Raw genomic sequence first — 26,445 nt, forward strand, 5'->3', positions numbered from 1 at the left:
TTTAGGTGGTTCTATATAAAGCAAGTGTTGGTTTGTCTTCTCCACACAGCTTTAGGTGGTACTATATAAAGCAAGTGTTGGTTTGTCTTCTCTATACATCTTTAGGTGACACTATATAAAGCAAGTGTTGGTTTGTCTTCCCCATACAGCTTTAGGTGACACTATATAAAGCAAGTGTTGGTTTGTCTTCTCCATACAGCTTTAGGTGACACTATATAAAGCAAGTGTTGGTTTGTCTTCTCCATACAGCTTTAGGTGACACTATATAAAGCAAGTGTTGGTTTGTCTTCTCTATACAGCTTTAGGTGGTTCTATATAAAGCAAGTGTTGGTTTGTCTTCTCCACACAGCTTTAGGTGACACTATATATAGCAAGTGTTGGTTTGTCTTCCCCATACAGCTTTAGGTGACACTGTATAAAGCAAGTGTTGGTTTGTCTTCTCAATACAGCTTTAGGTGACACTATATAATGCAAGTGTTGGTTTGTCTTCTCTATACAGCTTTAGGTGGTACTATATAAAGCAAGTGTTGGTTTGTCTTCTCTATACAGCTTTAGGTGACACTATATAAAGCAAGTGTTGGTTTGTCTTCTCCATACAGCTTTAGGTGGTACTATATAAAGCAAGTGTTGGTTTGTCTTCTCTATACAGCTTTAGGTGGTACTATATAAAGCAAGTGTTGGTTTGTCTTCTCTATACAGCTTTAGGTGACACTATATAAAGCAAGTGTTGGTTTGTCTTCCCCATACAGCTTTAGGTGACACTATATAAAGCAAGTGTTGGTTTGTCTTCTCCATACAACTTTAGGTGGTACTATATAAAGCAAGTGTTGGTGTGTCTTCTCCACACAGCTTTAGGTCGTACTATATAAAGCAAGTGTTGGTGCGTCTTCTCCATACAGCTTTATGGGGTACTGTATAAAGCAAGTGTTGGTTTGTCTTCCCCACACAGCTTTAGTTGACACTATATAAAGCAAGTGTTGGTTTGTCTTCCCCATACAGCTTTAGATGGTACTATATAAAGCAAGTGTTGGTTTGTCTTCCCCATACAGCTTTAGGTGACACTATATAAAGCAAGTGTTGGTTTGTCTTCTCCATACAACTTTAGGTGGTACTATATAAAGCAAGTGTTGGTGTGTCTTCTCCACACAGCTTTAGGTCGTACTATATAAAGCAAGTGTTGGTGCGTCTTCTCCATACAGCTTTATGGGGTACTGTATAAAGCAAGTGTTGGTTTGTCTTCCCCACACAGCTTTAGTTGACACTATATAAAGCAAGTGTTGGTTTGTCTTCCCCATACAGCTTTAGATGGTACTATATAAAGCAAGTGTTGGTTTGTCTTCTCCATACAGCTTTAGGTGGTACTATATAAAGCAAGTGTTGGTTTGTCTTCTCCATACAGCTTTAGGTGACACTGTATAAAGCAAGTGTTGGTTTGTCTTCTCCATACAGCTTTAGGTGGTACTATATAAAGCAAGTGTTGGTTTGTCTTCCCCATACAGCTTTAGGTGACACTATATAAAGCAAGTGTTGGTTTGTCTTCCCCATACAGCTTTAGGTGGTACTATATAAAGCAAGTGTTGGTTTGTCTTCTCCATACAGCTTTAGATGGTACTATATAAAGCAAGTGTTGGTTTGTCTTCCCCATACAGCTTTAGGTGGTACTATATAAAGCAAGTGTTGGTTTGTCTTCCCCATACAGCTTTAGGTGGTACTATATAAAGCAAGTGTTGGTTTGTCTTCTCCATACAGCTTTAGGTGGTACTATATAAAGCAAGTGTTGGTTTATCTTCTCCATACAGCTTTAGGTGACGCTGTATAAAGCAAGTGTTGGTTTGTCTTCCCCATACAGCTTTAGGTGACACTATATAAAGCAAGTGTTGGTTTGTCTTCTCCATACAGCTTTAGGTGACACTATATAAAGCAAGTGTTGGTTTGTCTTCTCCATACAGCTTTAGGTGACACTATATAAAGCAAGTGTTGGTTTGTCTTCTCCATACAGCTTTAGGTGACACTATATAAAGCAAGTGTTGGTTTGTCTTCTCCATACAGCTTTAGGTGGTACTATATAAAGCAAGTGTTGGTTTGTCTTCCCCATACAGCTTTAGGTGACACTATATAAAGCAAATGTTGGTTTGTCTTCTCTATACAGCTTTAGGTGACACTATATAAAGCAAGTGTTGGTTTGTCTTCTCTATACAGCTTTAGGTGACACTATATAAAGCAAGTGTTGGTTTGTCTTCCCCATACAGCTTTAGGTGACACTATATAAAGCAAGTGTTGGTTTGTCTTCTCCATACAGCTTTAGGTGACACTATATAAAGCAAGTGTTGGTGTGTCTTCTCTATACAGCTTTAGGTGGTACTATATAAAGCAAGTGTTGGTTTGTCTTCTCTATACAGCTTTAGGTGGTACTATATAAAGCAAGTGTTGGTGTGTCTTCTCTATACAGCTTTAGGTGACACTATATAAAGCAAGTGTTGGTGTGTCTTCTCTATACAGCTTTAGGTAGTATTATATAAAGCAAGTGTTGGTTTGTCTTCCCCACACAGCTTTATGGGGTACTGTATAAAGCAAGTGTTGGTTTGTCTTCCCCACACAGCTTTAGTTGACACTATATAAAGCAAGTGTTGGTTTGTCTTCCCCATACAGCTTTAGATGGTACTATATAAAGCAAGTGTTGGTTTGTCTTCTCCATACAGCTTTAGGTGGTACTATATAAAGCAAGTGTTGGTTTGTCTTCTCCATACAGCTTTAGGTGACACTGTATAAAGCAAGTGTTGGTTTGTCTTCTCCATACAGCTTTAGGTGGTACTATATAAAGCAAGTGTTGGTTTGTCTTCCCCATACAGCTTTAGGTGACACTATATAAAGCAAGTGTTGGTTTGTCTTCCCCATACAGCTTTAGGTGGTACTATATAAAGCAAGTGTTGGTTTGTCTTCTCCATACAGCTTTAGATGGTACTATATAAAGCAAGTGTTGGTTTGTCTTCCCCATACAGCTTTAGGTGGTACTATATAAAGCAAGTGTTGGTTTGTCTTCCCCATACAGCTTTAGGTGGTACTATATAAAGCAAGTGTTGGTTTGTCTTCTCCATACAGCTTTAGGTGGTACTATATAAAGCAAGTGTTGGTTTATCTTCTCCATACAGCTTTAGGTGACGCTGTATAAAGCAAGTGTTGGTTTGTCTTCCCCATACAGCTTTAGGTGACACTATATAAAGCAAGTGTTGGTTTGTCTTCTCCATACAGCTTTAGGTGACACTATATAAAGCAAGTGTTGGTTTGTCTTCTCCATACAGCTTTAGGTGACACTATATAAAGCAAGTGTTGGTTTGTCTTCTCCATACAGCTTTAGGTGACACTATATAAAGCAAGTGTTGGTTTGTCTTCTCCATACAGCTTTAGGTGGTACTATATAAAGCAAGTGTTGGTTTGTCTTCCCCATACAGCTTTAGGTGACACTATATAAAGCAAATGTTGGTTTGTCTTCTCTATACAGCTTTAGGTGACACTATATAAAGCAAGTGTTGGTTTGTCTTCTCTATACAGCTTTAGGTGACACTATATAAAGCAAGTGTTGGTTTGTCTTCCCCATACAGCTTTAGGTGACACTATATAAAGCAAGTGTTGGTTTGTCTTCTCCATACAGCTTTAGGTGACACTATATAAAGCAAGTGTTGGTTTGTCTTCTCCATACAGCTTTAGGTGGTACTATATAAAGCAAGTGTTGGTTTGTCTTCTCCATACAGCTTTAGGTGGCACTATATAAAGCAAGTGTTGGTTTGTCTTCCCCATACAGCTTTAGGTGACACTATATAAAGCAAGTGTTGGTTTGTCTTCCCCATACAGCTTTAGGTGACACTGTATAAAGCAAGTGTTGGTTTGTCTTCCCCATACAGCTTTAGGTGGTACTATATAAAGCAAGTGTTGGTGTGTCTTCTCTATACAGCTTTAGGTGACACTATATAAAGCAAGTGTTGGTGTGTCTTCTCTATACAGCTTTAGGTAGTATTATATAAAGCAAGTGTTGGTTTGTCTTCCCCACACAGCTTTAGGTGGTACTATATAAAGCAAGTGTTGGTTTGTCTTCCCCATACAGCTTTAGGTGACACTATATAAAGCAAGTGTTGGTTTGTCTTCCCCATACACCTTTAGGTGGTACTATATAAAGCAAGTGTTGGTGTGTCTTCTCTATACAGCTTTAGGTGACACTATATAAAGCAAGTGTTGGTTTGTCTTCCCCACACAGCTTTAGGTGGTACTACATAAAGCAAGTGTTGGTGTGTCTTCTCTATACAGCTTTAGGTGACACTATATAAAGCAAGTGTTGGTTTGTCTTCCCCATACAGCTTTAGGTGACACTATATAAAGCAAGTGTTGGTTTGTCTTCTCTATACAGCTTTAGGTGGTACTATATAAAGCAAGTGTTGGTTTGTCTTCTCTATACAGCTTTAGGTGACACTATATAAAGCAAGTGTTGGTTTGTCTTCTCCATACAGCTTTAGGTGGTACTATATAAAGCAAGTGTTGGTTTGTCTTCTCCATACAGCTTTAGGTGACACTATATAAAGCAAGTGTTGGTTTGTCTTCCCCACACAGCTTTAGGTCGTACTATATAAAGCAAGTGTTGGTTTGTCTTCTCCATACAGCTTTAGATGGTACTATATAAAGCAAGTGTTGGTTTGTCTTCTCCATACAGTTTTAGGTGGTACTATATAAAGCAAGTGTTGGTGTGTCTTCTCCACACAGCTTTAGTTGACACTATATAAAGCAAGTGTTGGTTTGTCTTCCCCATACTGCTTTAGATGGTACTATATAAAGCAAGTGTTGGTTTGTCTTCTCCATACAGCTTTTGGTGGTACTATATAAAGCAAGTGTTGGTTTGTCTTCCCCATACAGCTTTAGGTGACACTATATAAAGCAAATGTTGGTTTGTCTTCTCTATACAGCTTTAGGTGACACTATATAAAGCAAGTGTTGGTTTGTCTTCCCCATACAGCTTTAGGTGACACTATATAAAGCAAGTGTTGGTTTGTCTTCCCCATACACCTTTAGGTGGTACTATATAAAGCAAGTGTTGGTTTGTCTTCCCCATACAGCTTTAGGTGACACTATATAAAGCAAGTGTTGGTTTGTCTTCTCCATACAGCATTAGGTGACACTATATAAAGCAAGTGTTGGTTTGTCTTCTCCATACAGCTTTAGGTGGTACTATATAAAGCAAGTGTTGGTTTGTCTTCTCCATACAGCTTTAGGTGGCACTATATAAAGCAAGTGTTGGTTTGTCTTCCCCATACAGCTTTAGGTGACACTATATAAAGCAAGTGTTGGTTTGTCTTCCCCATACAGCTTTAGGTGACACTGTATAAAGCAAGTGTTGGTTTGTCTTCCCCATACAGCTTTAGGTGGTACTATATAAAGCAAGTGTTGGTGTGTCTTCTCTATACAGCTTTAGGTGACACTATATAAAGCAAGTGTTGGTGTGTCTTCTCTATACAGCTTTAGGTGACACTATATAAAGCAAGTGTTGGTTTGTCTTCCCCACACAGCTTTAGGTGGTACTACATAAAGCAAGTGTTGGTGTGTCTTCTCTATACAGCTTTAGGTGACACTATATAAAGCAAGTGTTGGTTTGTCTTCCCCATACAGCTTTAGGTGACACTATATAAAGCAAGTGTTGGTTTGTCTTCTCTATACAGCTTTAGGTGGTACTATATAAAGCAAGTGTTGGTTTGTCTTCTCTATACAGCTTTAGGTGACACTATATAAAGCAAGTGTTGGTTTGTCTTCTCCATACAGCTTTAGGTGGTACTATATAAAGCAAGTGTTGGTTTGTCTTCTCCATACAGCTTTAGGTGACACTATATAAAGCAAGTGTTGGTTTGTCTTCCCCACACAGCTTTAGGTCGTACTATATAAAGCAAGTGTTGGTTTGTCTTCTCCATACAGCTTTAGGTCGTACTATATAAAGCAAGTGTTGGTTTGTCTTCTCCATACAGCTTTAGATGGTACTATATAAAGCAAGTGTTGGTTTGTCTTCTCCATACAGTTTTAGGTGGTACTATATAAAGCAAGTGTTGGTGTGTCTTCTCCACACAGCTTTAGTTGACACTATATAAAGCAAGTGTTGGTTTGTCTTCCCCATACTGCTTTAGATGGTACTATATAAAGCAAGTGTTGGTTTGTCTTCCCCATACAGCTTTAGGTGACACTATATAAAGCAAGTGTTGGTGCGTCTTCTCTATACAGCTTTAGGTGACACTATATAAAGCAAGTGTTGGTGTGTCTTCTCCATACAGCTTTAGATGGTACTATATAAAGCAAGTGTTGGTTTGTCTTCCCCATACAGCTTTAGGTGACACTATATAAAGCAAGTGTTGGTGTGTCTTCTCTATACAGCTTTAGGTGACACTATATAAAGCAAGTGTTGGTTTGTCTTCTCCATACAGCTTTAGGTGACACTATATAAAGCAAGTGTTGGTTTGTCTTCCCCATACAGCTTTAGGTGACACTATATAAAGCAAGTGTTGGTTTGTCTTCTCCATACAGCTTTAGGTGACACTATATAAAGCAAGTGTTGGTTTGTCTTCTCCATACAGCTTTAGGTGACACTATATAAAGCAAGTGTTGGTTTGTCTTCTCCATACAGCTTTTGGTGGTACTATATAAAGCAAGTGTTGGTTTGTCTTCCCCATACAGCTTTAGGTGACACTATATAAAGCAAATGTTGGTTTGTCTTCTCTATACAGCTTTAGGTGACACTATATAAAGCAAGTGTTGGTTTGTCTTCCCCATACAGCTTTAGGTGACACTATATAAAGCAAGTGTTGGTTTGTCTTCCCCATACACCTTTAGGTGGTACTATATAAAGCAAGTGTTGGTTTGTCTTCCCCATACAGCTTTAGGTGACACTATATAAAGCAAGTGTTGGTTTGTCTTCTCCATACAGCATTAGGTGACACTATATAAAGCAAGTGTTGGTTTGTCTTCTCCATACAGCTTTAGGTGGTACTATATAAAGCAAGTGTTGGTTTGTCTTCTCCATACAGCTTTAGGTGGCACTATATAAAGCAAGTGTTGGTTTGTCTTCCCCATACAGCTTTAGGTGACACTATATAAAGCAAGTGTTGGTTTGTCTTCCCCATACAGCTTTAGGTGACACTGTATAAAGCAAGTGTTGGTTTGTCTTCCCCATACAGCTTTAGGTGGTACTATATAAAGCAAGTGTTGGTGTGTCTTCTCTATACAGCTTTAGGTGACACTATATAAAGCAAGTGTTGGTGTGTCTTCTCTATACAGCTTTAGGTAGTATTATATAAAGCAAGTGTTGGTTTGTCTTCCCCACACAGCTTTAGGTGGTACTATATAAAGCAAGTGTTGGTTTGTCTTCCCCATACAGCTTTAGGTGACACTATATAAAGCAAGTGTTGGTTTGTCTTCCCCATACAGCTTTAGGTGACACTATATAAAGCAAGTGTTGGTTTGTCTTCCCCATACACCTTTAGGTGGTACTATATAAAGCAAGTGTTGGTGTGTCTTCTCTATACAGCTTTAGGTGACACTATATAAAGCAAGTGTTGGTTTGTCTTCCCCACACAGCTTTAGGTGGTACTACATAAAGCAAGTGTTGGTGTGTCTTCTCTATACAGCTTTAGGTGACACTATATAAAGCAAGTGTTGGTTTGTCTTCCCCATACAGCTTTAGGTGACACTATATAAAGCAAGTGTTGGTTTGTCTTCTCTATACAGCTTTAGGTGGTACTATATAAAGCAAGTGTTGGTTTGTCTTCTCTATACAGCTTTAGGTGACACTATATAAAGCAAGTGTTGGTTTGTCTTCTCCATACAGCTTTAGGTGACACTATATAAAGCAAGTGTTGGTTTGTCTTCCCCACACAGCTTTAGGTCGTACTATATAAAGCAAGTGTTGGTTTGTCTTCTCCATACAGCTTTAGATGGTACTATATAAAGCAAGTGTTGGTTTGTCTTCTCCATACAGCTTTAGGTGGTACTATATAAAGCAAGTGTTGGTGTGTCTTCTCCACACAGCTTTAGTTGACACTATATAAAGCAAGTGTTGGTTTGTCTTCCCCATACAGCTTTAGATGGTACTATATAAAGCAAGTGTTGGTTTGTCTTCCCCATACAGCTTTAGGTGACACTATATAAAGCAAGTGTTGGTGTGTCTTCTCTATACAGCTTTAGGTGACACTATATAAAGCAAGTGTTGGTGTGTCTTCTCCATACAGCTTTAGATGGTACTATATAAAGCAAGTGTTGGTTTGTCTTCCCCATACAGCTTTAGGTGACACTATATAAAGCAAGTGTTGGTGTGTCTTCTCTATACAGCTTTAGGTGACACTATATAAAGCAAGTGTTGGTGTGTCTTCTCCACACAGCTTTAGTTGACACTATATAAAGCAAGTGTTGGTTTGTCTTTCCCATACAGCTTTAGATGGTACTATATAAAGCAAGTGTTGGTTTGTCTTCTCCATACAGCTTTAGGTGGTACTATATAAAGCAAGTGTTGGTTTGTCTTCCCCATACAGCTTTAGGTGACACTATATAAAGCAAGTGTTGGTTTGGCTTCTCTATACAGCTTTAGGTGACACTATATAAAGCAAGTGTTGGTTTGTCTTCTCTATACAGCTTTAGGTGACACTATATAAAGCAAGTGTTGGTTTGTCTTCCCCATACAGCTTTAGGTTACACTGTATAAAGCAAGTGTTGGTTTGTCTTCTCCATACAGCTTTAGGTGGTACTATATAAAGCAAGTGTTGGTTTGTCTTCTCTATACAGCTTTAGGTGACACTATATAAAGCAAGTGTTGGTTTGTCTTCCCCACACAGCTTTAGGTGACACTATATAAAGCAAGTGTTGGTTTGTCTTCCCCATACAGCTTTAGGTGACACTATGTAAAGCAAGTGTTGGTTTGTCTTCTCTATACAGCTTTAGGTGGTACTATATAAAGCAAGTGTTGGTTTGTCTTCCCCACACAGCTTTAGGTGGTACTATATAAAGCAAGTGTTGGTTTGTCTTCCCCATACAGCTTTAGGTGACACTATATAAAGCAAGTGTTGGTTTGTCTTCTCTATACAGCTTTAGGTGACACTATATAAAGCAAGTGTTGGTTTGTCTTCTCTATACAGCTTTAGGTGACACTATATAAAGCAAGTGTTGGTGTGTCTTCTCCACACAGCTTTAGGTCGTACTATATAAAGCAAGTGTTGGTGCGTCTTCTCCATACAGCTTTATGGGGTACTGTATAAAGCAAGTGTTGGTTTGTCTTCCCCACACAGCTTTAGTTGACACTATATAAAGCAAGTGTTGGTTTGTCTTCTCCATACAGCTTTAGGTGACACTATATAAAGCAAGTGTTGGTATGTCTTCTCCATACAGCTTTAGGTGGTACTATATAAAGCAAGTGTTGGTTTGTCTTCCCCATACAGCTTTAGGTGACACTATATAAAGCAAATGTTGGTGTGTCTTCTCCATACAGCTTTAGGTGACACTATATAAAGCAAGTGTTGGTGTGTCTTCTCCACACAGCTTTAGTTGACACTATATAAAGCAAGTGTTGGTTTGTCTTCTCCATACAGCTTTAGGTGGTACTATATAAAGCAAGTGTTGGTTTGTCTTCTCTATACAGCTTTAGGTGGTACTATATAAAGCAAGTGTTGGTTTGTCTTCTCTATACAGCTTCAGGTGGTACTATATAAAGCAAGTGTTGGTTTGTCTTCTCTATACAGCTTTAGGTGGTTCTATATAAAGCAAGTGTTGGTTTGTCTTCTCCACACAGCTTTAGGTGGTACTATATAAAGCAAGTGTTGGTTTGTCTTCCCCATACAGCTTTAGGTGGTTCTATATAAAGCAAGTGTTGGTTTGTCTTCTCCATACAGCTTTAGGTGACACTATATAAAGCAAGTGTTGGTTTGTCTTCTATATACAGCTTTAGGTGGTTCTATATAAAGCAAGTGTTGGTTTGTCTTCTCCATACAGCTTTAGGTGACACTATATAAAGCAAGTGTTGGTTTGTCTTCTCCATACAGCTTTAGGTGGTACTATATAAAGCAAGTGTTGGTTTGTCTTCTCCATACAGCTTTAGGTGGCACTATATAAAGCAAGTGTTGGTTTGTCTTCCCCATACAGCTTTAGGTGACACTATATAAAGCAAGTGTTGGTTTGTCTTCCCCATACAGCTTTAGGTGACACTGTATAAAGCAAGTGTTGGTTTGTCTTCCCCATACAGCTTTAGGTGGTACTATATAAAGCAAGTGTTGGTGTGTCTTCTCTATACAGCTTTACGTGACACTATATAAAGCAAGTGTTGGTGTGTCTTCTCTATACAGCTTTAGGTAGTATTATATAAAGCAAGTGTTGGTTTGTCTTCCCCACACAGCTTTAGGTGGTACTATATAAAGCAAGTGTTGGTTTGTCTTCCCCATACAGCTTTAGGTGACACTATATAAAGCAAGTGTTGGTTTGTCTTCCCCATACACCTTTAGGTGGTACTATATAAAGCAAGTGTTGGTGTGTCTTCTCTATACAGCTTTAGGTGACACTATATAAAGCAAGTGTTGGTTTGTCTTCCCCACACAGCTTTAGGTGGTACTACATAAAGCAAGTGTTGGTGTGTCTTCTCTATACAGCTTTAGGTGACACTATATAAAGCAAGTGTTGGTTTGTCTTCCCCATACAGCTTTAGGTGACACTATATAAAGCAAGTGTTGGTTTGTCTTCTCTATACAGCTTTAGGTGGTACTATATAAAGCAAGTGTTGGTTTGTCTTCTCTATACAGCTTTAGGTGACACTATATAAAGCAAGTGTTGGTTTGTCTTCTCCATACAGCTTTAGGTGACACTATATAAAGCAAGTGTTGGTTTGTCTTCCCCACACAGCTTTAGGTCGTACTATATAAAGCAAGTGTTGGTTTGTCTTCTCCATACAGCTTTAGATGGTACTATATAAAGCAAGTGTTGGTTTGTCTTCTCCATACAGCTTTAGGTGGTACTATATAAAGCAAGTGTTGGTGTGTCTTCTCCACACAGCTTTAGTGGACACTATATAAAGCAAGTGTTGGTTTGTCTTCCCCATACAGCTTTAGATGGTACTATATAAAGCAAGTGTTGGTTTGTCTTCCCCATACAGCTTTAGGTGACACTATATAAAGCAAGTGTTGGTGTGTCTTCTCTATACAGCTTTAGGTGACACTATATAAAGCAAGTGTTGGTGTGTCTTCTCCATACAGCTTTAGATGGTACTATATAAAGCAAGTGTTGGTTTGTCTTCCCCATACAGCTTTAGGTGACACTATATAAAGCAAGTGTTGGTGTGTCTTCTCTATACAGCTTTAGGTGACACTATATAAAGCAAGTGTTGGTGTGTCTTCTCCACACAGCTTTAGTTGACACTATATAAAGCAAGTGTTGGTTTGTCTTTCCCATACAGCTTTAGATGGTACTATATAAAGCAAGTGTTGGTTTGTCTTCTCCATACAGCTTTAGGTGGTACTATATAAAGCAAGTGTTGGTTTGTCTTCCCCATACAGCTTTAGGTGACACTATATAAAGCAAGTGTTGGTTTGGCTTCTCCATACAGCTTTAGGTGGTACTATATAAAGCAAGTGTTGGTTTGTCTTCTCTATACAGCTTTAGGTGACACTATATAAAGCAAGTGTTGGTTTGTCTTCCCCATACAGCTTTAGGTTACACTGTATAAAGCAAGTGTTGGTTTGTCTTCTCCATACAGCTTTAGGTGGTACTATATAAAGCAAGTGTTGGTTTGTCTTCCCCACACAGCTTTAGGTGACACTATATAAAGCAAGTGTTGGTTTGTCTTCCCCATACAGCTTTAGGTGACACTATGTAAAGCAAGTGTTGGTTTGTCTTCTCTATACAGCTTTAGGTGGTACTATATAAAGCAAGTGTTGGTTTGTCTTCCCCACACAGCTTTAGGTGGTACTATATAAAGCAAGTGTTGGTTTGTCTTCCCCATACAGCTTTAGGTGACACTATATAAAGCAAGTGTTGGTTTGTCTTCTCTATACAGCTTTAGGTGACACTATATAAAGCAAGTGTTGGTTTGTCTTCTCTATACAGCTTTAGGTGACACTATATAAAGCAAGTGTTGGTGTGTCTTCTCCACACAGCTTTAGGTCGTACTATATAAAGCAAGTGTTGGTGCGTCTTCTCCATACAGCTTTATGGGGTACTGTATAAAGCAAGTGTTGGTTTGTCTTCCCCACACAGCTTTAGTTGACACTATATAAAGCAAGTGTTGGTTTGTCTTCTCCATACAGCTTTAGGTGACACTATATAAAGCAAGTGTTGGTTTGTCTTCTCCATACAGCTTTAGGTGGTACTATATAAAGCAAGTGTTGGTTTGTCTTCCCCATACAGCTTTAGGTGACACTATATAAAGCAAATGTTGGTGTGTCTTCTCTATACAGCTTTAGGTGACACTATATAAAGCAAGTGTTGGTGTGTCTTCTCCACACAGCTTTAGTTGACACTATATAAAGCAAGTGTTGGTTTGTCTTCTCTATACAGCTTTAGGTGACACTATATAAAGCAAGTGTTGGTTTGTCTTCTCCATACAGCTTTAGGTGGTACTATATAAAGCAAGTGTTGGTTTGTCTTCTCTATACAGCTTTAGGTGGTACTATATAAAGCAAGTGTTGGTTTGTCTTCTCTATACAGCTTTAGGTGGTACTATATAAAGCAAGTGTTGGTTTGTCTTCTCTATACAGCTTTAGGTGGTTCTATATAAAGCAAGTGTTGGTTTGTCTTCTCCACACAGCTTTAGGTGGTACTATATAAAGCAAGTGTTGGTTTGTCTTCCCCATACAGCTTTAGGTGGTTCTATATAAAGCAAGTGTTGGTTTGTCTTCTCCATACAGCTTTAGGTGACACTATATAAAGCAAGTGTTGGTTTGTCTTCTATATACAGCTTTAGGTGGTTCTATATAAAGCAAGTGTTGGTTTGTCTTCTCCATACAGCTTTAGGTGACACTATATAAAGCAAGTGTTGGTTTGTCTTCTCTATACAGCTTTAGGTGGTACTATATAAAGCAAGTGTTGGTTTGTCTTCCCCATACAGCTTTAGGTGACACTATATAAAGCAAGTGTTGGTTTGTCTTCTCTATACAGCTTTAGGTGGTACTATATAAAGCAAGTGTTGGTTTGTCTTCCCCATACAGCTTTAGGTGACACTATATAAAGCAAGTGTTGGTTTGTCTTCTCCATACAGCTTTAGGTGACACTATATAAAGCAAGTGTTGGTTTGTCTTCTCCATACAGCTTTAGGTGACACTATATAAAGCAAGTGTTGGTTTGTCTTCTCCATACAGCTTTAGGTGACACTATATAAAGCAAGTGTTGGTTTGTCTTCTCCATACAGCTTTAGGTGACACTATATAAAGCAAGTGTTGGTTTGTCTTCTCTATACAGCTTTAGGTGGTTCTATATAAAGCAAGTGTCGGTTTGTCTTCTCCACACAGCTTTAGGTGGTACTATATAAAGCAAGTGTTGGTTTGTCTTCTCTATACAGCTTTAGGTGGTTCTATATAAAGCAAGTGTTGGTTTGTCTTCTCCATACAGCTTTAGGTGGTACTATATAAAGCAAGTGTTGGTTTGTCTTCTCCATACGGCTTTAGGTGACACTATATAAAGCAAGTGTTGGTTTGTCTTCTCTATACAGCTTTAGGTGGTTCTATATAAAGCAAGTGTTGGTTTGTCTTCTCCACACAGCTTTAGGTGGTACTATATAAAGCAAGTGTTGGTTTGTCTTCCCCATACAGCTTTAGGTGGTTCTATATAAAGCAAGTGTTGGTTTGTCTTCTCCATACAGCTTTAGGTGACACTATATAAAGCAAGTGTTGGTTTGTCTTCTATATACAGCTTTAGGTGGTTCTATATAAAGCAAGTGTTGGTTTGTCTTCTCCATACAGCTTTAGGTGACACTATATAAAGCAAGTGTTGGTTTGTCTTCTCTATACAGCTTTAGGTGGTTCTATATAAAGCAAGTGTTGGTTTGTCTTCTCCACACAGCTTTAGGTGGTACTATATAAAGCAAGTGTTGGTTTGTCTTCTCTATACATCTTTAGGTGACACTATATAAAGCAAGTGTTGGTTTGTCTTCTCCATACAGCTTTAGGTGACACTATATAAAGCAAGTGTTGGTTTGTCTTCCCCATACAGCTTTAGGTGACACTGTATAAAGCAAGTGTTGGTTTGTCTTCTCAATACAGCTTTAGGTGACACTATATAATGCAAGTGTTGGTTTATCTTCTCTATACAGCTTTAGGTGGTACTATATAAAGCAAGTGTTGGTTTGTCTTCTCTATACAGCTTTAGGTGACACTATATAAAGCAAGTGTTGGTTTGTCTTCTCCATACAGCTTTAGGTGGTACTATATAAAGCAAGTGTTGGTTTGTCTTCTCTATACAGCTTTAGGTGGTACTATATAAAGCAAGTGTTGGTTTGTCTTCTCTATACAGCTTTAGGTGACACTATATAAAGCAAGTGTTGGTTTGTCTTCTCTATACAGCTTTAGGTGGTACTATATAAAGCAAGTGTTGGTTTGTCTTCTCCATACAGCTTTAGGTGGTACTATATAAAGCAAGTGTTGGTTTGTCTTCTCTATACAGCTTTAGGTGACACTATATAAAGCAAGTGTTGGTTTGTCTTCCCCATACAGCTTTAGGTGACACTATATAAAACAAGTGTTGGTTTGTCTTCTCCATACAACTTTAGGTGGTACTATATAAAGCAAGTGTTGGTGTGTCTTCTCCACACAGCTTTATGGGGTACTGTATAAAGCAAGTGTTGGTTTGTCTTCCCCACACAGCTTTAGTTGACACTATATAAAGCAAATGTTGGTTTGTCTTCCCCATACAGCTTTAGATGGTACTATATAAAGCAAGTGTTGGTTTGTCTTCTCCATACAGCTTTAGGTGGTACTATATAAAGCAAGTGTTGGTTTGTCTTCTCCATACAGCTTTAGGTGACACTGTATAAAGCAAGTGTTGGTTTGTCTTCTCCATACAGCTTTAGGTGGTACTATATAAAGCAAGTGTTGGTTTGTCTTCCCCATACAGCTTTAGGTGACACTATATAAAGCAAGTGTTGGTTTGTCTTCTCCATACAGCTTTAGATGGTACTGTATAAAGCAAGTGTTGGTTTGTCTTCCCCATACAGCTTTAGGTGGTACTATATAAAGCAAGTGTTGGTTTGTCTTCTCCATACAGCTTTAGATGGTACTATATAAAGCAAGTGTTGGTTTGTCTTCCCCATACAGCTTTAGGTGGTACTATATAAAGCAAATGTTGGTTTGTCTTCCCCATACAGCTTTAGATGGTACTATATAAAGCAAGTGTTGGTTTGTCTTCCCCATACAGCTTTAGGTGGTACTATATAAAGCAAGTGTTGGTTTGTCTTCTCCATACAGCTTTAGGTGACACTGTATAAAGCAAGTGTTGGTTTGTCTTCTCCATACAGCTTTAGGTGGTACTATATAAAGCAAGTGTTGGTTTGTCTTCCCCATACAGCTTTAGGTGGTACTATATATAGCAAGTGTTGGTTTGTCTTCTCCATACAGCTTTAGATGGTACTATATAAAGCAAGTGTTGGTTTGTCTTCCCCATACAGCTTTAGGTGGTACTATATAAAGCAAGTGTTGGTTTGTCTTCTCCATACAGCTTTAGATGGTACTATATAAAGCAAGTGTTGGTTTGTCTTCCCCATACAGCTTTAGGTGGTACTATATAAAGCAAGTGTTGGTTTGTCTTCTCCATACAGCTTTAGGTGACACTGTATAAAGCAAGTGTTGGTTTGTCTTCTCCATACAGCTTTAGGTGGTACTATATAAAGCAAGTGTTGGTTTGTCTTCCCCATACAGCTTTAGGTGACACTATATAAAGCAAGTGTTGGTTTGTCTTCCCCATACAGCTTGAGGTGGTACTATATAAAGCAAGTGTTGGTTTGTCTTCTCCATACAGCTTTAGGTGACACTATATAAAGCTAGTGTTGGTTTGTCTTCTCCATACAGCTTTAGATGGTACTATACAAAGCAAGTGTTGGTTTGTCTTCCCCATACAGCTTTAGGTTGTACTATATAAAGCAAGTGTTGGTTTGTCTTCTCTATACAGCTTTAGGTGACACTATATAAAGCAAGTGTTGGTTTGTCTTCCCCATACAGCTTTAGGTGACACTATATAAAGCAAGTGTTGGTTTGTCTTCCCCATACAGCTTTAGGTGACACTATATAAAGCAAGTGTTGGTTTGTCTTCTCCATACAGCTTTAGATGGTACTATATAAAGCAAGTGTTGGTGCGTCTTCTCCATACAGCTTTAGATGGTACTATATAAAGCAAGTGTTGGTGCGTCTTCTCCATACAGCTTTAGGTGACACTATATAAAGCAAGTGTTGGTTTGTCTTCTCCATACAGCTTTAGATGGTACTATATAAAGCAAGTGTTGGTTTGTCTTCTCCATACAGCTTTAGATGGTACTATATAAAGCAAGTGTTGGTGCGTCTTCTCCATACAGCTTTAGGTGACACTATATAAAGCAAGTGTTGGTTTGTCTTCTCCATACAGCTTTAGATGGTACTATATAAAGCAAGTGTTGGTTTGTCTTCTCCATACAGCTTTAGATGGTACTATATAAAGCAAGTGTTGGTTTGTCTTCTCTATACAGCTTTAGGTGACACTATATAAAGCAAGTGTTGGTTTGTCTTCTCCATACAGCTTTAGGTGGTACTTTATAAAGCAAGTGTTGGTTTGTCTTCTCCATACAGCTTTAGGTGACACTGTATAAAGCAAGTGTTGGTTTGTCTTCTCTATACAGCTTTAGGTGGTACTATATAAAGCAAGTGTTGGTTTGTCTTCTCCATACAGCTTTAGGTGACACTATACAAAGCAAGTGTTGGTTTGTCTTCTCCATACAGCTTTAGGTGACACTATATAAAGCAAGTGTTGGTTTGTCTTCTCTATACAGCTTTAGGTGGTACTATATAAAGCAAGTGTTGGTTTGTTTTCTCTATACAGCTTTAGGTGACACTATATAAAGCAAGTGTTGGTGTGTCTTCTCCATACAGCTTTAGGTGACACTATATAAAGCAAGTGTTGGTTTGTCTTCTCTATACAGCTTTAGGTGGTACTATATAAAGCAAGTGTTGGTTTGTCTTCTCCATACAGCTTTAGGTGGTACTATATAAAGCAAGTGTTGGTTTGTCTTCTCCATACAGCTTTAGGTGACACTATATAAAGCAAGTGTTGGTGTGTCTTCTCCATACAGCTTTAGGTGACACTATATAAAGCAAGTGTTGGTTTGTCTTCTCCATACAGCTTTAGGTGGTACTATATAAAGCAAGTGTTGGTTTGTCTTCTCTATACAGCTTTAGGTGACACTATATAAAGCAAGTGTTGGTTTGTCTTCTCCATACAGCTTTAGGTGGTACTATATAAAGCAAGTGTTGGTTTGTCTTCTCTATACAGCTTTAGGTGACACTATATAAAGCAAGTGTTGGTGTGTCTTCTCCATACAGCTTTAGGTGACACTATATAAAGCAAGTGTTGGTTTGTCTTCTCCATACAGCTTTAGGTGGTACTATATAAAGCAAGTGTTGGTTTGTCTTCTCCATACAGCTTTAGGTGACACTATATAAAGCAAGTGTTGGTTTGTCTTCTCTATACAGCTTTAGGTGGTACTGTATAAAGCAAGTGTTGGTTTGTCTTCTCTATACAGCTTTAGGTGGTACTATATAAAGCAAGTGTTGGTTTGTCTTCTCCATACAGCTTTAGATGGTACTATATAAAGCAAGTGTTGGTTTGTCTTCTCCATACAGCTTTAGGTGACACTATATAAAGCAAGTGTTGGTTTGTCTTCTCCATACAGCTTTAGGTGGTACTATATAAAGCAAGTGTTGGTTTGTCTTCTCCATACAGCTTTAGGTGACACTATATAAAGCAAGTGTTGGTTTGTCTTCTCTATACAGCTTTAGGTGGTACTATATAAAGCAAGTGTTGGTTTGTCTTCTCTATACAGCTTTAGGTGGTACTATATAAAGCAAGTGTTGGTGTGTCTTCTCCACACAGCTTTAGTTGACACTATATAAAGCAAGTGTTGGTTTGTCTTCTCCATACAGCTTTAGGTGGTACTATATAAAGCAAGTGTTGGTTTGTCTTCCCCATACAGCTTTAGGTGACACTATATAAAGCAAGTGTTGGTTTGTCTTCCCCATACAGCTTGAGGTGGTACTATATAAAGCAAGTGTTGGTTTGTCTTCTCCATACAGCTTTAGGTGACACTATATAAAGCTAGTGTTGGTTTGTCTTCTCCATACAGCTTTAGATGGTACTATACAAAGCAAGTGTTGGTTTGTCTTCCCCATACAGCTTTAGGTTGTACTATATAAAGCAAGTGTTGGTTTGTCTTCTCTATACAGCTTTAGGTGACACTATATAAAGCAAGTGTTGGTTTGTCTTCCCCATACAGCTTTAGGTGACACTATATAAAGCAAGTGTTGGTTTGTCTTCCCCATACAGCTTTAGGTGACACTATATAAAGCAAGTGTTGGTTTGTCTTCTCCATACAGCTTTAGATGGTACTATATAAAGCAAGTGTTGGTGCGTCTTCTCCATACAGCTTTAGATGGTACTATATAAAGCAAGTGTTGGTGCGTCTTCTCCATACAGCTTTAGGTGACACTATATAAAGCAAGTGTTGGTTTGTCTTCTCCATACAGCTTTAGATGGTACTATATAAAGCAAGTGTTGGTGCGTCTTCTCCATACAGCTTTAGATGGTACTATATAAAGCAAGTGTTGGTGCGTCTTCTCCATACAGCTTTAGGTGACACTATATAAAGCAAGTGTTGGTTTGTCTTCTCTATACAGCTTTAGGTGGTACTATATAAAGCAAGTGTTGGTTTGTCTTCTCCATACAGCTTTAGATGGTACTATATAAAGCAAGTGTTGGTGCGTCTTCTCCATACAGCTTTAGGTGACACTATATAAAGCAAGTGTTGGTTTGTCTTCTCCATACAGCTTTAGATGGTACTATATAAAGCAAGTGTTGGTTTGTCTTCTCCATACAGCTTTAGATGGTACTATATAAAGCAAGTGTTGGTTTGTCTTCTCTATACAGCTTTAGGTGACACTATATAAAGCAAGTGTTGGTTTGTCTTCTCCATACAGCTTTAGGTGGTACTTTATAAAGCAAGTGTTGGTTTGTCTTCTCCATACAGCTTTAGGTGACACTGTATAAAGCAAGTGTTGGTTTGTCTTCTCTATACAGCTTTAGGTGGTACTATATAAAGCAAGTGTTGGTTTGTCTTCTCCATACAGCTTTAGGTGACACTATACAAAGCAAGTGTTGGTTTGTCTTCTCCATACAGCTTTAGGTGACACTATATAAAGCAAGTGTTGGTTTGTCTTCTCTATACAGCTTTAGGTGGTACTATATAAAGCAAGTGTTGGTTTGTTTTCTCTATACAGCTTTAGGTGACACTATATAAAGCAAGTGTTGGTGTGTCTTCTCCATACAGCTTTAGGTGACACTATATAAAGCAAGTGTTGGTTTGTCTTCTCTATACAGCTTTAGGTGGTACTATATAAAGCAAGTGTTGGTTTGTCTTCTCCATACAGCTTTAGGTGGTACTATATAAAGCAAGTGTTGGTTTGTCTTCTCCATACAGCTTTAGGTGACACTATATAAAGCAAGTGTTGGTGTGTCTTCTCCATACAGCTTTAGGTGACACTATATAAAGCAAGTGTTGGTTTGTCTTCTCCATACAGCTTTAGGTGGTACTATATAAAGCAAGTGTTGGTTTGTCTTCTCTATACAGCTTTAGGTGACACTATATAAAGCAAGTGTTGGTTTGTCTTCTCCATACAGCTTTAGGTGGTACTATATAAAGCAAGTGTTGGTTTGTCTTCTCTATACAGCTTTAGGTGACACTATATAAAGCAAGTGTTGGTGTGTCTTCTCCATACAGCTTTAGGTGACACTATATAAAGCAAGTGTTGGTTTGTCTTCTCCATACAGCTTTAGGTGGTACTATATAAAGCAAGTGTTGGTTTGTCTTCTCCATACAGCTTTAGGTGACACTATATAAAGCAAGTGTTGGTTTGTCTTCTCTATACAGCTTTAGGTGGTACTGTATAAAGCAAGTGTTGGTTTGTCTTCTCTATACAGCTTTAGGTGGTACTATATAAAGCAAGTGTTGGTTTGTCTTCTCCATACAGCTTTAGATGGTACTATATAAAGCAAGTGTTGGTTTGTCTTCTCCATACAGCTTTAGGTGACACTATATAAAGCAAGTGTTGGTTTGTCTTCTCCATACAGCTTTAGGTGGTACTATATAAAGCAAGTGTTGGTTTGTCTTCTCCATACAGCTTTAGGTGACACTATATAAAGCAAGTGTTGGTTTGTCTTCTCTATACAGCTTTAGGTGGTACTATATAAAGCAAGTGTTGGTTTGTCTTCTCTATACAGCTTTAGGTGGTACTATATAAAGCAAGTGTTGGTTTGTCTTCTCTATACAGCTTTAGGTGGTACTATATAAAGCAAGTGTTGGTTTGTCTTCTCCATACAGCTTTAGGTGGTACTATATAAAGCAAGTGTTGGTTTGTCTTCTCTATACAGCTTTAGGTGACACTATACAAAGCAAGTGTTGGTTTGTTTTCTCCATACAGCTTTAGGTGACACTATATAAAGCAAATGTAGATACATGTATAAATCTTTTGAAATAAGCAACTGAATTAGTTATATATGTCTTCACAAAATTTTCATGTCATGGATATTTTTTTGCAGCACACATCACACCATACATGTGCAATCTAAATTCAACTGAATTCCATGTACAAAGAACAATCTTATTAAATCAAACAACATATAGAATTGTCTTGTCTCATGACAGGATAGCAACTAACATAACAATGATATATTTCTTGCCTGTCACAATAATTAAATGCAGTTCTGCCATAAAGTTCTTATAGCTACAAAGTGAGATAATCTGAAAACTAGACCCAGATCACAATAAATACCATTTTGCCATTTTGAATTGACATCATGGTACAAAATTTATAAATAAAATTTTCTAAAAATAAAGCAGTTTGCTCTTGCATTCCAAAACAAATTTAGCATACAAAAAATAATGTCTATTTACCATCCCAAAGATTCAGATTAGAATTGTTGAAAACAGTAAACAGTGAGAACTCAGCATTTGTCTTCTGGTGTTGGTTTTCCAGCATCTATCATCCATTTGGCGCTGTTAAAATTTTCAACTTCTTCTTGAAAATGGCATGTTCAATTCTTTAATTTTAGTGAATATTTTTGTAATTTTTAATAAAAAAAATGTACTTTTGTAAATGTAACTACAATGTATACAGTCTCGAGCCACATGTATATCAGCTAACGAGCTGCTTGTTAGACCCTGTTCGGACGCAGTCCGAAAACAGGAACTTATGTTTTGACCTCTGTGCTTCTGTCAGTCCGTCCGTCCATGTGTGTGTGCTTGCTTGCCTCCGGACCTGTATCTTAGAAATGCCTGGACCAATCACAATCAAACTTCACACGTACATCATACATGATATTATACATATGAACATCAATTTGTTTCACGATCTGATTCAAGATGGCTGAATGGTGGCCATTTTTGTGCTAAAAAATCATCAAAATCGAGCATTTCTCGACTGTTTACAGATGGATTTTGTTCAAACTTGGTATATACATTGGGCATTATAGGACCTTGATGCACATCACTGTTTTTCAGATAAGATTCAAAATGGCTGACTGGCGGCCATTTTGTTTTAATAAATGTGGTTCTTGTGCCATATCTCTGACTTGCTGTGACTGATTCAAATGTTCAAATTTTGAATACTCATAATACATCATGCCATAGATATACAGATATATTGGTTTGATGATCCTATTAAAAATGGCCGAATGGATTTTGTTCAAACTTGGTATATACGTTGGACATTATAGGACCTTGATGCACATCATTTTGTTCTTCAGATAAGATTCAAAGATTATTATCATGTCATAGATAGACAGATATATTGGTTTGACGATCCTATTCAAAATGGCCGAATGGTGCCCATTTTATGCTAAAAATTATCAAATATTAAGCATTTATGGATGGATTTTGTTCAAACTTGGTGCATACATTAGACATTACAGGTTCCTGATGCACATTATTAGGGTTTCGAGCCCTATGGGGCGAAACCCTATTGTAATTGCTTTGATTATTATTAGGCTTTCAAGTCCCTTCAGGCTTGAAAGCCTATTGTTTTTGTTATGTTTATTATTATTATTCTTCCGCCAACTTCAAACGACTTCTTCTCTGAAACGGCTGCACCATTTTGCCTGAAAATTTGTATATACCTTCTACATGTCGTGCCATTAAAAGTGACTGGAACAGATTTTCGATTAGTCACGTGGTTCGGCCGCCATCTTGGAACTCATTAAATATGCATGTCTCTTATATCTCAAAAACTATTGCATGTACAAACATGGAACCAACGGAATATTAAAGGCAACGGACAAGGGAATTGGCCAAAATATTCGTTAACCATATATGGTCATAGAACTCATTAAATATGCGTGTCTTTTATATCTCAAGCACTATTGCATGCACAAACGTGAAACTAATGCTATATTGAAGATAATGGTCAAATAAATGAGCCAACATATTCGTTGACCATATAAGGTCATATACCTCATTAAATATGCATATCTATAATATCTCAGGCACTATTGCACATACAGACATGGATCCATTGCTATATTGAAGGGTTTGGACAAGATAAATTGTCAACATGTTCAATTACCATATATGGTCATATAACTCATTAAATATGCATGTCTCCAATATCTCAAGCACTATTGCATGTACAAACATGGAACTAATGGTATACTGAAGGCAATGGACAAGAGAATTGGCCAACATATTAGTTGACCATATATGGTCATATAACTCATTAAATATGCATGTCTCCAATATCTCAAGCACCATTGCAAGTATAAACATGGTACCAATGCTATATTAAAGGCAATGGACAAGAAAATTGGCCAATATATCCGTTGACCATATATGGTCGTAGAACTCATTTAATATGCATGTCTCTAATATCTCAAGTGTTATTCCATGTACAAACATGGAACAAACACTATATTGAAGGCAATAGAAAAGAGAATTGGCCAACATATCCATTGGCCATATATGGTCATAAAACTCATTAAATATACATGTGTCTAATATCTCATGGAGTATTGCATGTACAAATATGGTACCAATGCTATATTGAAGGCAATGGACCTGAGAATTGGCCAACATATTTGTTGACCATATATGGTCATATAACTCATTAAATATGCATGTCTCCAATATCTCAAGCACCATTGCAAGTATAAACATGGTACCAATGCTATATTGAAGGCAATAGCAAAGAGAATTGGCCAACATATCCGTTGACCATATATGGTCATAGAACTCATTGAATATGCATGTCTCTAATATCTCAAGCGCTATTTCATGTACAAACATGGAACAAACACTATATTGAAGGCTATAGCAAAGAGAATTGGCCAACATATCTGTTGACCATATATGGTCATAGAACTCATTAAATATGCATGTCTCCAATATCTCAAGCACTGTTGCATGTATAAACATGGTACCAATGCTATATTGAAGGAACTGGGAAAGAAAATTGGCCAACATATCCGTTGACCATATATTCATGTCTCTAATATCTCAAGCGCTATTCCATGTACAAACATGGAACAAACACTATATTGAAGGCAATAGAAAAGAGAATTGGCCAACATATCCATTGACCATATATGGTCATAGATCTCATTAAATATGCATGTCTCTAATATTTCAAGCAGTATTGAAATTAGAGACATGGAAATAGCGCTATAATGAAGGCATTGGGCCAGAACATCGTGTAACCTACACTTATATACATTGCACAAATCAAATCTTCAAACTTTTTTTTTTCAAATTTGATAGTGTTATGGCCCTTTTTTCTTGAAAGCCGTTAATAGCTGCTCTGCAGCTATATTTATTATTATTATTTTTCCGCCGTTTTTTGTAACCGCTGTAACTTGAAAAATAATGCTGCGATTGATTTGCTATTTTGCATGCTGATAAAGGGAAATGAGTTGTGGTTCATATCCCAAAACCAGCTATGTAGATCACATGACCTGGCCGCCATCTTAGGTAGAACACAAACCGGAAGTGCTCAATTGCACCACTTTCTGAGGGTCTAGGAACTTCCGGTTTTTTTGTGTGGCATCATTGGTTCATGTCTAGCAAATATCAGCAATAAAATCTTTAGCGATCATGTGACCTTGGCCGCCATATTAGACTGACTTTCTGAAAATTGACAAAAAACTTTTAAAATCTTCTACTTAAAAATGGCTTATTCATGTGATGAGAAATTTGCTTTGAAGCACCTATGGCCATAGCTCTACAAAGCTACTGAAGCAGATTTTTGAAAAATGGCTTCCTTTGGCAGCCATATTGGATTTAGTCAAAAGTGAAAGTACGCTATAACTCATGAACAATTTGCCAGATTGAAACCAAAGTTGGCATAGAACATCCCTTCGATAAGATGATTATGTGTTCATAAAAATATTTCCCATGATTCAAGTGGTTTTGGCGGCCATATTGAATTTATCAAAAAATTGCAAAAAATCTCAAAAAATTATCTTCTTAAAAACTGCTTGCTTGGTTGACAATCAATTTAGCATATAGTATCTCTGTTGATAGCTCTACAAAGGTACTGAAGCAGATTTTTGAAAAATGGCTTCCTTTGGCAGCCATCTTGGATTTAGTGAAAAGTGAAATTACGCTATAAATTATGAACAATTTTCCAGATTTCGACAAAACTTGGCATACAACATCCACTCAATAAGATGATTATGTGTTCATAAAAATATTTCCCATGACTCAAGTGGTTTTGGCGGCCATCTTGAATTTATCACAAAATTGCCAAAAACCTCAAGAAATTATTATCTTAAAAACTGCTTGCTTGTTTGACAATCTATTTAGCATATAGTGTCTCTGTTGATAGCTCTACAAAGTTACTGAAGCCGATTTTCGAAAAATGGTTTCCTTTGGCAGCCATCTTGGATTTAGTAAAAAGTGAAAGTACGCTATAACTTATGAACGATTTGCCAGATTTAAACAAAACTTGGCATACAACATCCGCTCAATGAGATGATTATGTGTTCATGAAAATATTTCCCATGATTCAAGTGGTTTGGGCGGCCATGTTGAATTTATCACAAAAATTCAAAAAACCTCAAAAAATTATCTTGTTAAAAACTGCTTCCTTGTTTGAAAAGCAATTTAGCATATAGTATCTCTGTTGATAGCTCTACAAAGTTACTAAATTAGATTATCGAAAAATGGCTTCCTTTGGCAGCCATCTTGGATTTAGTAAAAGAGAAAAAGTTCTATAACTCATGAACTATTTGTCCTTGCATTAAGTTTATCTTATTCCTGTGAAATCAAATCCATATGTTGTGTAGTTTGTCTGCTATCTTTCATTCTAGACATGAAACATTCGTCAAATAATCACATCGAGCAAGTGCAATTTGCCATGAGCCACGCAGGCTCGAAACCCGTCATCGCTGCTATGCAGCTATATTTTTAATTTTTAGATCAGATTCATTTTGTTTTAATCAATGGGCTTCTAGAGCCATATCTCTAACTTGCTTTGACTGACTACATGTATGTTCAAATTTTATATACTAGTATTCATTATACGTGTATTCAAAATGGCTGATTTTGTTTAAATTAATGCTGTTCCAGAGAAATATCTGTAAATACTCGTTTGACAATCAGATACAAATGACATCATAATCATATTTCTGACATGTTTATATTCCAGCTATATTACTATAAACAAAACTATATATCTTAAATTCGATAACTAACTGGGACTGTGCCATGCATGGCGTGTTTAATATAATTTTGATTATATTAGGGCATCTTGTTATCATTTGTCTTGCCAATAATGAAACAATTGTATACTACTTATAAATTTGCCAATAATATATTCATCATTACTCTTTTTTTACAGCTGATAACTAACAATGCAGTTACCATGGCTATTTTCTTTGTTGGCACCCCTTCTATACTTCGTCACTGTCATAGATGCAGCTCCAGAAAGAAATCGTAACAAGCCATCCTATTCTAGCAATTTAAGAGAGAATAAACAATCAAACAAAGCAAAGAACAAAAGCAGCAAGCCAAATATCATATTAATCATGACTGATGATCAGGATCTGATGTTAGGTAATCAGAAATATATTAGCAGTGCATATCATTTCTTTATTATCAGGTTTCTACTTTGGCAGGTTGCACATCCTGGCATTGCATGACCCTTGCAGGTTACACATCCTGGCATTGTATGACCCTTG

General features: G+C 37.5%; 1 protein-coding gene across 3 annotated transcripts in view; it reads left to right on the plus strand.

Annotated features, from left to right (window-relative positions):
* LOC102802756 (extracellular sulfatase Sulf-1-like) overlaps positions 1–26,445 on the plus strand; it is a 219,694-nt gene that overhangs the window by 56,601 nt on the left and 136,648 nt on the right. For all 3 annotated transcript variants that reach the window (XM_085508186.1, XM_085508184.1, XM_085508185.1), the window contains exon 2: positions 26,106–26,320. In XM_085508186.1, coding sequence (XP_085364312.1) covers positions 26,119–26,320 — 202 coding nt within the window. In that variant the 5' untranslated portion in view covers positions 26,106–26,118. The remainder of the gene's footprint in view (positions 1–26,105; positions 26,321–26,445) is intronic.

Source organism: Saccoglossus kowalevskii, chromosome 14 (genome assembly GCF_978046115.1).
Source record: "Saccoglossus kowalevskii chromosome 14, keSacKowa6.1, whole genome shotgun sequence".
NCBI classification, from domain to species: Eukaryota; Metazoa; Hemichordata; class Enteropneusta; family Harrimaniidae; genus Saccoglossus; species Saccoglossus kowalevskii.